Source organism: Hyalella azteca, unplaced genomic scaffold, assembly GCF_000764305.2.
Source record: "Hyalella azteca isolate HAZT.00-mixed unplaced genomic scaffold, Hazt_2.0.2 contig12601, whole genome shotgun sequence".
NCBI classification, from domain to species: domain Eukaryota; kingdom Metazoa; phylum Arthropoda; class Malacostraca; order Amphipoda; family Hyalellidae; genus Hyalella; species Hyalella azteca.
In genome coordinates, this window is record NW_025942555.1 from 26,734 (window position 1) to 41,468 (window position 14,735).

The 14,735-nt window shown below is 42.5% G+C and overlaps 1 protein-coding gene across 2 annotated transcripts; it reads right to left on the reverse strand.

The window, feature by feature from the left end:
• Positions 1-6,781: 6,781 nt before the first annotated feature.
• LOC108669693 (sulfotransferase 1A1-like) lies at positions 6,782-13,348 on the reverse strand. 2 transcript variants are annotated; one of them, XM_018157098.2, is made up of 8 exons: positions 13,308-13,348; positions 11,512-11,686; positions 10,410-10,555; positions 9,830-10,031; positions 9,490-9,613; positions 8,793-8,962; positions 8,411-8,552; positions 6,782-7,961 (listed from the first exon to the last, which is right to left on the reverse strand). In XM_018157098.2, the coding sequence occupies exons 2-8, from the start codon at positions 11,677-11,679 to the stop codon at positions 7,846-7,848; spliced, it is 1,068 nt and encodes a 355-aa protein (XP_018012587.1). In that variant the 5' UTR covers positions 11,680-11,686; positions 13,308-13,348; the 3' UTR covers positions 6,782-7,845. The 2 variants fall into 2 exon arrangements, with proteins under 2 accessions (XP_018012587.1, XP_018012586.1); XM_018157097.2 differs by having other exon boundaries at positions 8,793-8,959; positions 9,487-9,613.
• Positions 13,349-14,735: the final 1,387 nt, after the last annotated feature.

Sequence of the window (14,735 nt, forward strand, 5' to 3'; positions counted from 1 at the left end):
AGTTGGCCATCTTGCACACCATCATAAACAAACACACAGTTTGCTGTACTGTGAGACAACATCAGTTGATTATCTGATGTTATCACTACAAGTTTGATTCTTGTTTTACCGAGCATAGGACAGGTGAGAACCATACCGCAAGTACAATAGTAATGATTATCATAATAATGAAAGACCTATTAGCAAGGATGTACGTCTGGGTGTCCTGGAATCTCAACTGGGTCTATTGCGGGATCCACTCCTCAGGGCAGGTTGGATATCTATTGATACTCTCTTCACTGGGAAGGTAAGATATCCACTGATATGCTCCCCACTGTACAGGTCCCGAACTGCGTGCTGTTCGTGCGGCAGACGCAGAGCTCGCCGGGACTCCCGGGCCTCTACTACAGGGGCATGTCCCTGTCCGGCGGCGACCGTCTCTTCCGTCTGCCTCCTCCTGCCTACGGAGCTTCTGAGTGAGTCAAACAAAGTGAACATTGCCCTATTTATAGACGGTGACGTTTCGGTGAAATGTATCCGTGTAACTTCATCAACCTACATCCTGATTGTAAGTGACTGAATGATATTTATTAGGAGGCATATGTAGTGAATTTTCCTACTCGATGCATCATAATACGTCAATAGTTCAAAATTCAATTTTAAATCAATATTTAGTCATTTTGCTTTTCCAGCTTGTCCCTGGCCAAATGCCAGGCCATCGGCCTGCGTCTGGTGCAAGTGCCGACAGTCCTGAAGGACTTGGTGGCGGTTCAGAGCCAGGGCTGGTTCTGCTACGACCTCAAGAGGACTTCAGAGACGGCCCCTTTCACCACCATGGCTGGGGGGCCCGTCAACGCCTCGCTGTTGGTGATACAGAATACTTATGGCACGAACATCTCGCCGCAATGTATCCTGGGTGTCTATTACCAGATATACAGGATTCATTGCCCATTCGCGCTCATCGGATTTGACGCCACAGTCTGCCAGTACACGTATTAAAATCTCCCAAGCATTTCTTCCCGATTTTCTGAAACATCGAGCGGATAAAATCCAGTTTCTTTAAATAATCGAAGTAGTCGAGTCATGGGGAAGTGATTCGCTGAACTTGATAGTGAGATCCTCACTAGCTTTCACCGAAAATCTTCACTAATTTTACTATGAGCAATACCTGTGATACTATCAGTTCCGCTTCAGAGGTTTGTCATCAACTTCATAACACTTATATGAGACATACTTTAAGAATGCTCATGAGATACAGAAGAAACACCTTCTCTCTAAATAGTTATTCTCCCTCAAAATCTCTGATCAAAATTGTGCTCTGGCATTTTCAAATGAAAAAGTAGAATTTAACCCAATTTGATTAAAAGTCACTTTACTTTTTCGCCTTTGTCTGTCATAATATTATGTTAGAGAAATTATTGAGCAATGATATTCGTGATGCACTTTAATTATTATATAGCGACGCACTTTTTGCCTTTGTGTGTGTCATCTTGACCCAGTTTGGCTAAAAAAGGTCTAACAGTGTTACGTACGTAGCTCTGAGGGTGAGGAAGAGTCTCGTTATTTGAACAATGGTGCGTGCGTAACAATGTTTCGCTTCAACCAGTAATGATAATGGTGATAAGCAATGATAATGACCATCCTATTATCGAGTCATGCTGATTTTTTTGCGTCTAAATTCCAATTATCGATTAAAGAACATTGATTGTAAACATCATCAGTAATGGCAAGAAACAATATGAACGATGATATGACGTCGGTAATCATCTGAAATAATTTGGTATCATATGCAAAAGTGAGAGTTTTGCCATGCAACTAATTCAAATAATTACGTATTCTGATATCAACACGGTTTTGGCAATGCTTACTATTTACAATGATTTATTTGTGTGACTGTTTGCTGAACAATTAGCCGTTGTGTGAGGCATACATTCAAGGGGCAACTGTTCGCTCTTCTAACACTTGAATAAAATTACAAAGTCTAGCCTTGTTTTACTGCCGTGATGACACGATCGATGGAAGATATTTGCCTGGACTAAATGTTAGAGGTTGAGATGCCATAAAATGTGAGAGTGCATGTAAGAGGCCATTTTTGACCAATTTTACACTTCACTTCATATACTTTTCTCTCTAAGAGAATATTAGCCTATGTATTAGTAAGCACTCTAAGGGCATATTAGCCCATGTATTAGTAAATACTCTGGAGAGAATATTAGCCTATATGTATTAGTAAACACCCTAGAGGGAATATTAGCCTATGTATTAGTGAGCACTTTAAAGGGTAGAGGGACTATTAACCTATATGAAGTGCCTGTATCAATGGCGTCGCTAATTACAGCCACAGCTTAAGGCTGGTAGTCAGAATGCAGCGAAGTTTGAGAGCGAGTTTTTCGCGACCATCGTGTGAAAACCTTGATCTGCCCGAAGCTCGGCCTGTCGCTACCCTCGAGTTTGTACTCTTTGTGATATGATATCCTAGCCAGACTCCTTTTCACGGCAACTGGTCGCTTTCAGGTGGCCGATAACTGGCCAGCGGTCGGCTATAACTAATTGGACTAGGCCGACCACTGGCCACGTATTATTCCTCGCCTTTCATTGAGTTCGCCTTCACAGTGCCGCCCGTCGTGAACTGACAGTTCAGTAATTTACGTCTTTTTCCCCTCATATCTTCCACAACCCCTGCCTATGAGCAGTTAGTATGCGGGATTTTCCCTCCGCGTGTCGGCATAATAATAATATCTACAACAAGGAGCCTGATTAAGAAATGTCGAGTGTACCTACCATTCAATTTAGAATAAAAATTACAGCCCGTCTATATCTCGAAAAAAGTGTAAAAGTCGCAGACTTGATGAACAATAATATTCAAAGTTTATTTAAATTTTTCCTCATTATTACTCGTTTAATACAAAGTTTACATATTGTATGTTCCTGGCCACCGTTTATAAATAAATAGCTGGGTAACCACTGAAAAATCCATATCGCCATCTCAATTACGAGTGGAGTAAAGTTCAGCCTAATTTGTGAAGAAACTCATAGGGAAGAGCCGAGCTTGTTCGTAGCCTCACGGTTCTCAATCAAAGCCTTAAGGGCTCTAAATCATCGCAGTTAGTTCTGCACCCAGCCTTACCTATACTCACGTTGCCCCAAATTTTCACACAAATCAAACCTGTACGAACCAAACTAACCTCATTGGCTGCGACAAGGTGGAGGGGCGGGAGTAATGAGTGGGTTCAGCCGGATGTGTTGCATCCTGCAGAGTTGGAGATGATTAACAGGAGGCTGTGAATTTATGGCGCTATTGCTTAGAGCGTAGAAGTGAACTGGATTACGACGTTCCAGGGCAGCGCGCAGCGTCTGGCCCTGAGGTTGAGTGCATGTTGCATGCTGAGGCTGAGCGTATGTTCAGAGGATAGTTGCTGAGACTAGGCGTAGGTTCAGAGGATAGTTGCTGAGGCTGGGCGTAAAAGTGTGTCCTGAGAGTATGACAAGTGTGCCCAGTTAATATGACAAGTGTTTCCTTATGGCACAAAAAGTGTGTCCTGAGGGTATGAAAAGGTTTGCCGAAGCCGATACATACACAGCCTACAACTGCCCAGAGGCTGCCTTTTAAACCCAGAGCAGCAGCTAAAATGAGCGGCTGATTTGCGCGTCCCACGAGTCCTGGGCGGTATCTGTTTCAGAGTCGGGTCTGCTTCTAAATTTTGTTAAGTGCACATCAATAACCCTAATTGCTTACATATAAATTCTTCATATTCAGTATTGACATTTCTGCCGTGATGACACGATCGATGGAAAACATTTGCCTGGCCTTAATGTCAGAGGTTGAGAGGCCATCAAAATGAAAATGCCCAAATGTAAAGTTAGCCTGCTTTGCCCAACTATGCACTTCACTTCATATTCCTTTCTCTATATAAGTAAGTGCTTCCTTTGCAGTGCTTGTATCAATGGCGTCGCAAATTACAGCTCCAGCTTAAACGCTGTCAATCAAGGCAGTTAGTTCTTCACCCAGCCTTACATACTCACGTTGCCCCGAATCTCCGCCCAAATTAAATGTGAATGAACCAAACTAATCTCGTTGGCTGCGACAAGGTGGGGAGGCGGGGATAAAGAGTAGGTTCGGCTAGATGCGTTCCATCCTGTGGAGTTAGATATGATTGAGAGGTGGCTGTGAATTTATGGCGCTATTGCTTAATAATTTAATTTCAATTAAATGCCCTGAAATCGATTTTTTATATTTAAAAATTAAGAGCGTAGAAGTGATCTGGATTACGGTGCTCCAGGGCAGCGCGCAGCTTCTGGCTCTGAGGTTGAGTGTAGTTATGGCATGTTGAGGCTGAGGGTAGGTTCAGAGGATAGTTGCTAAGGCTGGGCGTAGGTTCAGAGGATAGTTGCTGAGGCTGGGCGTAGGTTCAGAGGATAGTTGCTGAGGCTGGGCGTAGGTTCAGAGGATAGTTGCTGAGTTTAGCTTGTATCACACGGCGGTGGCCTGGAAGTTAATTTGTGGCCCAAATTGTCCAACTTTCTGGGAAATATTGGCTTGCAATTCATAATAACTTCAGGAATAAAAAGAAGCAAGATTTAGCAAGGGCGGTCAAGGGTTAAGTTATAATTCAGGCTGCTATACTATGAGGAATATCAGGTTATAAGTGTAGCCATGGCCGATAACAGATTTATTTATAATTCAGTTATAGAAGTGAAGTTCAACTTTACAGGCTCTAATTTCAACATGGGCAATGAATGATTTTATTTCTGTCATTGTGCCGTGAGTAATTTAGTATCCAATATACAAATTCTCTCAAAATCCTTATAAAATATGAGCAACTCTAACTGCTGCATCATCACTTATAGTGATCTCCATGGAGATATAAGATAAATTACTATGACAAATAGCCGCAGTTGAAGCAGCTGTCCTATGTAATAATCAAAGTGAATTATTTTACATGTCCATAGCCATTAGTGATCGAGCGATGCATGTTAAAGAAGTTATTTGCAGTCGCTTGTATTTGATGCGCCTCGATTGATTGATGTTCATAATAGACGACACGCGCTGGGTACTTCATGGCAGGGCATCTGTTGTTTCTGCGCCGTGTAATTACCACTGAATCATAAAATAATCTTGTAACTATCAAATGTAAATAATATTCAACAAAAATAGTCAATAAATAAAATAATCTTAAAACTACTATTGTTCTCAGCAAAAAACTCCATTCATCCCTCCGAAGCTCGTACATCAGTTCTTCTGCGAGGCTGAAAAACAAGAAAAGTGACTTTGATTTTAAAAATAACTGCTCTTCAGTAGCTCGTAAACTACGTGTTAAAAATATGAAGCACGAAGTAATGGCAAAAAGGGAGAGGTACAGGGAAGAAAACGCATCTTTAAAATGGCCGGCGACGCTTTGGGCTTAAAAATCCATATTCCATATATTGCCGACGCTGCATCCACCCTCTGCATAGTGGCTAGGTAGCACTTTACACACTATCCTAGAATTCCAGCCTGCACAGCAAAATAATCATTAAAATTCCAGAAAATATTCTTACATTTTCTTTGCAATTTTTTATAACAAAATTTTATATGGTGTTTTCATTCCAATTTCCAAACAGCAAACGTTCCCATAATCCCATAAGCTAGGAGCCTAGGAGGCAGGTGCTAAGTCTAACTAAAATAACTATGGTGATAATAAAAAGGTTATACTGATTGGGATTTGGGTGATTGGTGCACGAAGCTTGGGATCATCATCATAGGATGTAGTTTTTATTGAGTTTTTCATGTTTCATGATGTTTGTAGATTGTAGCGAGCGGACAATAGTCGAGTTGTCGTTCCAGCATTGATAAATGATAGAAAATACAATTGATCTATCTGATCTAAGCCCTGCGAATAGCGATAGCTCAGCCAAGCCCCAGCCTACCCAGGTACTGGTAGGCTAGCTAGGCACTGCAGTACTCAGCAGTAGCCAGTACGCAGGCGATACAAATCACAGCGGCCGACACCCGCCCGACCGCACAGCTTGGCGGACTTTGCAGAGGATAAAATCTGGATTTGTCCGGGAGTACATAACTCAGCAAGTAGCTATTCAAAAATAAATTTTTTTGCTTTGCATTTTTCATTTCGACATTGGCAGGTAAAGAATAGATTCACAATATCGTTTGGTCTAAATTTCATTGTAAAATGGTAACATTATTAGTAGACATTAGTGATTACACGTTGACCAGCCAAACTTAGCCCATCGTTCGACGCAGACATTACTTTACTATATTACTACTAAGTACACTATTGAGGACATCACAGTGACACGTTGAAAAGCACTTTCTAAAGGTCACAACGTGCGAGATTATGTTTTATTTACAAGTCATCTGCTTCAGTTGAAATTCATGCTTGGCTTCATTATCTTTTGGCTCTAGTAATTCTGAATATTTTGTCAAATTTGCCTAGAGGAGCATAAAAGCCCTAAGCATTGTAATATAAATTTGAAAATGCATGTCTGCGCAAGATAGTGAATTTCCCACGAATTTATTTCTCAGGAGTATTTCTTTATAGTGGAGGTTAAGACTTGTGGCGATAAATTGGCCTACCAGCCAGTGATTTCTGTCAGAAAAGTAAAGCAAAGCAGCAGACTCAGAGCGTCCTAAAGCAGGCCCGGTGTGCACCAAAGCCTGCTTGGCCAAGGCATAGACCGGTCACCGCACACTGCATTCTACGACTCAGGCAGCTGTAGTCAATGTAATCAAAGGGAGTCTTTAAGACAGAATAATTGTTTCAACTGGTACATTAACTCTTCCAAACAAAAGATAGAAAGAGATCAGTCAGCGTTCTCAGGAGTTTAATGACACGACAATATCGCATATCAGTTCAATGTCCACATTACTAAATCACCTAATGTAGACTATACATTCTTAATGACCACGATAAAAATTTTCATTAACAAGACTCGAGGTTTTGTAGGATATGCTTGTGCATAAGCGAGCTTGATAACATTCCCGTTACAATCTTCATAGTAACGACCACAAATTCTTTCTTAAATAGAACTATACTTATTGATGCCGCGTGTTGTATACAGCAATGCGAATAAATTTCAGCATAGGAACCGTGTTTAAAATGTGGTGAATAAAAAGAAAATAATTAACTTGAAAACAACAAGTACTTATGTAGGAACATAACAGAGAAATAATTTCATTACGAAGAGATCAGATATGTAAGAAATACTATAAATAGGAACTGTAGAATAGAGAGTAACGATTAAAACTAACTAATCATATGCACAAACGAACTCCAAATTGAAAGTTCTTAGCGCACAGTTACAACAGTACAATAAAATTTGAGTTAACAACGTTGGAACGGAGACTGCAAAAATTTTCACATCAATGCAATAATTACCATTGCAATGCTTAAATCCATACAGCTCACAGCCACCTCTTGAGCATGCTCACGTTAAGCATGGTCAAAACCGCATCTGGCCTAACCCACTATGTTGCCCCGACGTCATGTCATCCTAAATAAACTTGAGAGAACCTAGCATAACCTCTTAGGCTATGGGTAGGTCGAGAGGTGCTGCAAGTGAGTCTGTCATTGGCTGCAAGAAGGTGGAGAGTACTTAACCTACTCGTGAATAGGTTAGGCCAGAGTGGGCCAAGGCAGATGTGGAAAAATACCATACTTGTCTTGCGCTGGCTTAGGTATTTATTGGCTGAAGACCTAAGGCGCTATCATCTTCAGGCTGTGTGTCACTGATAGAGATTACAGTGTCCCAGCGTAGTCTGCGGCTTCCCTCTGCATTTGAATTAAGATATTGCATGCTGAGGCTAGGCGTAGGCTCCAAGGCTGATTTAAAAGTTAAATTTATGGACCACGGCTGCGCCAACTTTGAGATTTACTCGTAGGAAAATTTCAGGTCCGGCATCTTGGCTGTGATTTGCTCTGCGATGTAGCGATCGATTTTGGCAAGATTTTTCTCGGAAATGTCTTCCTTCCATGACCCAGCCTTTCCTGGAAAATAATTACGATTGAGGAAATGAAAAACATCCATAAAACACTCAAAATAAACATCTGAGACTCTGTCCTTACGACTTTTAGGCCCTTGTGCAGGTTTTCATTATTCAATCGCCACACAAATTAAAATACGTATAATGATTCAGAATTTCAAAATTATTCTGCAATATTACAATTTTAATCTTTACACCGAATGAATTATTTAAGCCTTCTTAATTTAGCAGCTTAAACCACAGCATGTATCATGAAAACTGCAAATTGAATTATTTTTTTACATTTTTACCTACGTAGTACATGAAAAGTTAAACAACTCTACACACTTGAAGAAATGAATGATCCTTTGCCTGGACCAAACTGGGTCAGGATGACCCAGAGAGTGCATCGTTATTGAAAAAATCTAAAATAAAAGTCATAGTCTCGCTCATTTCTCTGAGTGCAGCAGACACCTTTGCGGTAGAAGCCCCCCTCCTGCGCCGCCTTCGCGTTGAACAGCGCGGTCACTCCCATGCCCTCGACAGCGTCGCCGTCCACAGCCACGCAGGCGCCCATACGCGCCTTCATGTTAGAGAAACCCGTACGGTTCTTCACCTGCACGCCGTACGAATAGCATAAACATGATTGCACGCCGTACGAATACAATTAAACCGAATGCCTTCGGAAAATTATAATTAAAACTTAATCACATCTGCATATGGCACTCGGTCGCACAAGTTGCTGAATGCCGGAGCATTCACGGGGTTCGGCTGAGTATCACTCACGTGGTCCGAACAACGTGGTTTATCACGTGAGTGATGAACTCACGAACATCACTCACGTGGTCCCACTCACGTTATCCAGCTGCTGGTCGGTGAGGCCGGTGCCCAAAAAGGCGTCGAGGTTCTTGAGCTGGGCGTCGGGGTCGCGTTTGAGGTCCTCGTAGAAGAGGAAGGCCAAATTCTTGTGGCCCCGCAGCGGCCACGCCTCCGCCAGGTGGTCCGCGTACCCACCGTGCAGAACTTAAAAGAACAGGAGATCGTAATGAATGTGACGTAGAATGAAATGTAAATTAATTCGACGCAGAGTGTAATTTAACTAATTGTAATTTAGATTTTAATGGCTAACCATGAGCAATTTCGAGTTGAAATTCAGAGCAGGAGTCTGCGCCGTTTGAAGCAACAGAAGAGGTTTAGAGCACGTTTGTAACAGGTTTGGAGCAGAGTCGGCCATACTAGCCGTACAGCAGGACGTTAAAAGCAGGATTCAAACAGTCAGGCGTCACAATCAGCCGACATACAGCTTGAATTTCATTTATTATATATAGGAGTCAAAAATGGACATATCTGTCCCTTTCATGCTTCCTTATAGCTTCTGGCCAGTAGAACGTGGCGCCGGCCCGGCAAAAACACTGCTTAAAATTTCAGCTATGAAAGAAACGAAGCGATAGCTTGGGAATAGACAAGGGAAACATAGGAGTATTCTTGTCACGTCGGTTTCCTCGTGTAAGCAAAGTAGATTCCTTACGTGGGCATGATAGTTCCCTTACGCTGTCCATTGATGAAGTAGTCGACGAACTGGTCGTCGGTGCCCTGGTAGTCGTGGATCTTGATGAGCCTGTGGTGGTGCAGGTAGGAGGACAGCGCGTCCTTGGGGTTACGGGCCACGTACACAACCTGGGGTGTGAGGGAGAGGGAGTAACTTGGGGTGAGGGGAGGACATGTTGTATGAAAGGGGAGAGAACGTAATAAGCGATGAAAACCTGAATATTGTAGCCTCATGGTCATTCAAACCAGACTCAAGTCAAAATAACTGGTAACACTTGGCAAGATCCAAATCTGCTGGCAGCTTAGTTTGCATGCAAAAATTATCCATGTAGTTGACCACTCTACCTTGCAGGTATCCAGCAGGTTGAGCGGCAGGATGCTGAAGGGGAGATGTGTCTTGATTATGCGTGGGTCTTCGGCCACTTTCGTGAGCCCCAAGAACACCCCGGCATCTGGGGAAGCAGCGGGGTCTCGCTTCTGCAGCGCCTTCACCAGCGTCGAGTTGTGACCATTTTTCTTTGTCAACACGTCCACCATACAGTCGAACCTAGAAACAGTATACACGTATTAGTGGCACTCGACTGCTTGAAGGGAAAGTCACTAAAAATTTAGATGCGGGGAAAATTACACAAAATTTCACAATATCTCCAATGGAAACGTTTTGGAGGTGCTGCATGAAACTGGACTCAAACTTTTTCAATCAAGACATGGTTAATTTTTGTGGAATCTCTGGACGAACCTAGGAGGGATAGTAATCAGCAAATTTTCCACTACACAGAGAAACCTAGATTAAATATTGAACAGTACTATTCCGATTAATCCTTTCTAGAGCGTACGCAATTAACACTATCATCATCACGTAGACAAAAAAGCTCAACTAAATCCTTGGAAAAAGTCGAACGCACTTTATGCTGCAATTAATTACTCGAGAAAGGGTGACCGTATGGAGAGGTCGAGGTCGGCATCAGGGTTGTCAAGGTCGGGGTTGTGGCACATGGTCCAGAGGATCTCCTGCATCCACGTGGTGCCGCATTTGGCGTAGGTCACGATCACGACGTCACTGCTGCGGAACTGTGATACGGGGACGGCGTAAGAACTAATGTATATGATAAAGTGGTAAAACTCTAATTTAAATCTTAAATATACGCAATCTCAACGCTCTTGTACAAAAAAACTCCCATTACCACAAACGACATGCTTCAAATTCAGTATTGAGAAATAAATGGATTGTTAACCCTTACGTGTTGGCAATTCTGCACTATAACCCTTTAGGCACCCTGAAGTCTAACCCGATTTGTGGTCATCCTAACCTTAAAAGCCCCCCTGAGCCCGAAGCACCTTGAAGCTAAGGCGTGGCTGTTGCTTATCCTAACCTTAATCCCAGCTTCTAATCATCTTGAAGTTGAGGCACGACTGTTGCTTACCCAAAACTCAAGCCCGGCTTCTAATCATCTTGAAGTTGAGGCCCGACTGTTGCTTATCCTAAACTCAAGCCCGGCTTCTAATTATCTTGAAGTTGAGGCCTGACTGTTGATTATCCTAAACTCAAGCCCGGCATCTAATCATCTTGAAGTTGAGGCCCGACTGTTGCTTATCCTAAACTCAAGCCCGGCTTCTAACCATCTTGTAGTTGAGGCCCGACTGTTGCTTATCCTAAACTCAAGCCCAGCTTCTATTCATCTTGAAGTTGAGGCCCGCCTGTTGCTTATCCTAAACTCAAGCCCGGCTTCTAACCATCTTGTAGTTGAGGCCCGACTGTTGCTTATCCTAAACTCAAGCCCGGCTTCTAATCATCTTGAAGTTGAGGCCCGACTGTTGCTTTTCCTAAACTCAAGCCCGGCTTCTAACCATCTTGAAGTTGAGGCCCGACTGTTGCTTATCCTAAACTCAAGCCCAGCTTCTAATCATCTTGAAGTTGAGGCACGACTGTTGCTTATCTTAACCTTAAGTCCCGCCTCTAATCATTCTGAAATTGAGGCGTGATTAGTGCTTATCTTATGCTAATCTCAAGCCCCAACCCTAAGCACCTTGAAGTTAATGTATTCCTCAGCAAAGCGGTTGTAGGCGGTGGGGAGGAGGCAGCGCGAGGGCCCCGCCCTCACCAGCCCGTCCACGTACCCGGGGAAGTTCTTGAGCAAGTCCTCGGCCTCCTCCCCAGTCACTGGGGTCACCACAGCCCCGTTGCTCAGCTTCATGTTCAACCTGACGATATGAACCAATTTGGTCTCGAATATTTTTCTGGTCATCATTGACCCAAAGGTTACTCACCATCAGTGACCCCTAAAGTTGGACTCACCTCCAGTGACATATCAAATTGGACTCACCTCCAGTGACCCATCAAGTTGGACTCGCCTACAGGGACCCATCAAGTTGGACTCGCCTCCATGGCCCCAACAAGTTGGACTCGCCTACAGGGACCCATCAAGTTGGACTCGCCTCCAGGGACCCATCAAGTTGGACTCGCCTACAGGGACCCATCAAGTTGGACTCGTCTCCAGGGACCCATCAAGTTGGACTCGCCTATACAGGGACCCATCAAATTGGACTCACCTCCAGTGACCCATCAAGTTGGACTCGCCTCCAGAGACTCATCAAGTTGGACTCGCCTACAGGGACCCATCAAGTTGGACTCACCTCCAGTGACCCATCAAGTTGGACTCGCCTCCAGAGAACCATCAAGTTGGACTCACCTCCAGTGACCCCTAAATGAAACTCACCACCAAACTAAACAGTTTTCGTCACCCACAAGCTTGTTGCTATATAACCTGCTTTATGACCTGTCATTTAACCTGCTACTGATATATAACCTGCATTATGACCTGCTACTGACATATATCCTGCTCTATGACCTGCTATTTATATATATCCTGCTCCATGACCTGCGGCTGCTATATAACCTGCTTTATGACCTGCTACTGATATACAACCTGCTTTATGATCTGCTACTGATATACAACCTGCTTTATGACCTGCTACTGATATACAACCTGCTTTATGACCTGCTACTGATATACAACCTGCTTTATGACCTGCTTCTGATTTACAACCTGCTTTATGACCTGCTACTGATATACATCCTGCTCTATGACCTGCTTCTGATATACAAACAGCTTTATGACCTGCTACTGATATACAACCTGCTATATGACCTGCTACTGATATACAACCTGCTTTATGACCTGCTACTGATATACATCCTGCTTTATGACCTGCTTCTGATATACAAACAACTTTATGAATGCTTCTGATATACATCCTGCTCTATGACCTGCTTCTGATATACATCCTGCTCTATGACCTGCTTCTGATATACATCCTGCTCTATGACCTGCTTCTGATATACATCCTGCTCTATGACCTGCTACTGCTATATAACCTGCTTTATGACCTGCTTCTGATATACAACCTGCTCCATGACCTGCTACTGCTATATAACCTGCTTTATGGCCTGTCATGTAACATGTTACACTTGTTACAGCTATATAACCTGCTCTATGACCTGCTACTGCTATACAACCTGTTTCAAGACCTGCTAGATAGATATAAATCCTGCGATACATATCCTATGCTTGCTCTTACTAACTATCCATTTCAGTTCTTTCGATTCGCCCTTGTAGGTGACCTGCTATCTATATAAACACGTAAAATAATAGGCAAAATGTGCGAGAAATTTTTACACATAGATACGGTAATGGACTAACACGACAGTTATTACTTTCACAACACAGGTTATCTGACAAACACGCTTGATATTAGGCACACAAACACACGTAGGCTAGTATATAGAAGACGAATAGCCGAGCAATGTAACGTAACAACCTACCTTGACGACCGCACGCGGGGCACTGACCGCCTGGAGCTGTAATCTTGCGGTCCATTGCAACCTTAAAAAAATGTCTCTGCTGCGTTCAGTAATGCGGACATTTTTGGCTGATTAAAACCTATTATTTATCGTTGGGCCAACAATGATATGCATTTGTGTATGTGTAGCTGAAGTAAGGATAGGTCATCAGTCATCACTAATATTTCTCTACAAAGATCTGTCCGAAGTGATGTGAACACAAAACAGAATGATTATTTTTAACAAAGGTCATCGATATGCGTCCTGTGTCAGTTTCTTAGATAAGCATTAGTGTTGCCAACCCTATCGCAGTCATTGAGTCAGAACTGCCCTTATCGCAACGTCTCGGACAAATTTACGGCCGGACTTGCGGCCGGTGTTCAAATTCATTGAGCGTGGAATAGCTTCCAAAGTAATAAACGTAGCTCGATGAAACTTGGTACACGTATTCATTAGGACCTAACGGTGATGTTTAGATGGAGATTTTTTTTAATTTCGCCTTCATTCGTGAGTTCCTTGACGCTACGTGCCGAAATTTGCAGTGAGCCTGACATTTATTCTAAACTACTTTACAGATTTAAACGAAACTTTGAATATAGAAACTTAACCTCCCAACGGTGATGTCTAGCTCGTGACAATTTTTTAGATTTTGCCTGCGTTTGCGAGTTTTTTTTTTCATTTATCCAACATTCGTGATTCAAACAGCAATACATGCTCAAATTCACAGTGAGCATAGAATTTCTCCTAAAATACTGAACAGATTTGAACGAAATTTCGTATGTGAATACCTCAATTCCCAACGGGGATGTTTAGCTCGTGACATTCAATAGGATAGGGTTCTTCATTTAATAAAATAGGATGCTTCATGTGATAAAATAGGATTCTCCATTAAATGATAGGATTCTTCATCATTTAATTACCTTCTATTGAACAGGAATTTTCATATGTTTAGCCACGTGCTGAAAATAATTTAGTGATACCTATAATTAAGTTGATTATTACATTATTGATAACAAATCTGAATATATTATTATTATAATATTATCCTATTATACTACTCTTATCTTTTTGTAATACAATTGTGTGACAAGTGTGTACTGAGAGTATGACAAGTGTGTCCTGAGAGTATGACAAGTGTGTCCTGAGAGTATGACAAGTGTGTCCTGAGAGTATGACAAGTGTGACCTGAGAGTATGACAAGTGTGTCCTGAGAGTATGACAAGTGTGTCCTGAGAGTATGACAAGTGTGTCCTGAGAGTATGACAAGTGTGTCCTGAGAGTAGGATATGTGTGTCTTGATAGTATGACAAGTGTGTCCTGAGAGTATGCCAAGTGTGTCCTGAGAGTATGACAAGTGTGTCCTGAGAGTATGACAAGTGTGTCCAGTTAATATGACAAGTGTTTCCTTAT

What these genes read in the sequence shown, in the direction of transcription:
- LOC108669693 (XM_018157098.2), bottom strand. Translation starts at nt 11,679, where the DNA reads ATGAAGCTGAGCAACGGGGCTGTGGTGACCCCAGTGACTGGGGAGGAG. An exon ending in AGGAATACATTAACTTCAAG is followed by an intron (nt 10,556 to 11,511) that starts GTGCTTAGGGTT and finishes CCCGTATCACAG; the next exon opens with TTCCGCAGCAGTGACGTCGT. An exon ending in ATACGGTCACCCTTTCTCGA is followed by an intron (nt 10,032 to 10,409) that starts GTAATTAATTGC and finishes TACTGTTTCTAG; the next exon opens with GTTCGACTGTATGGTGGACG.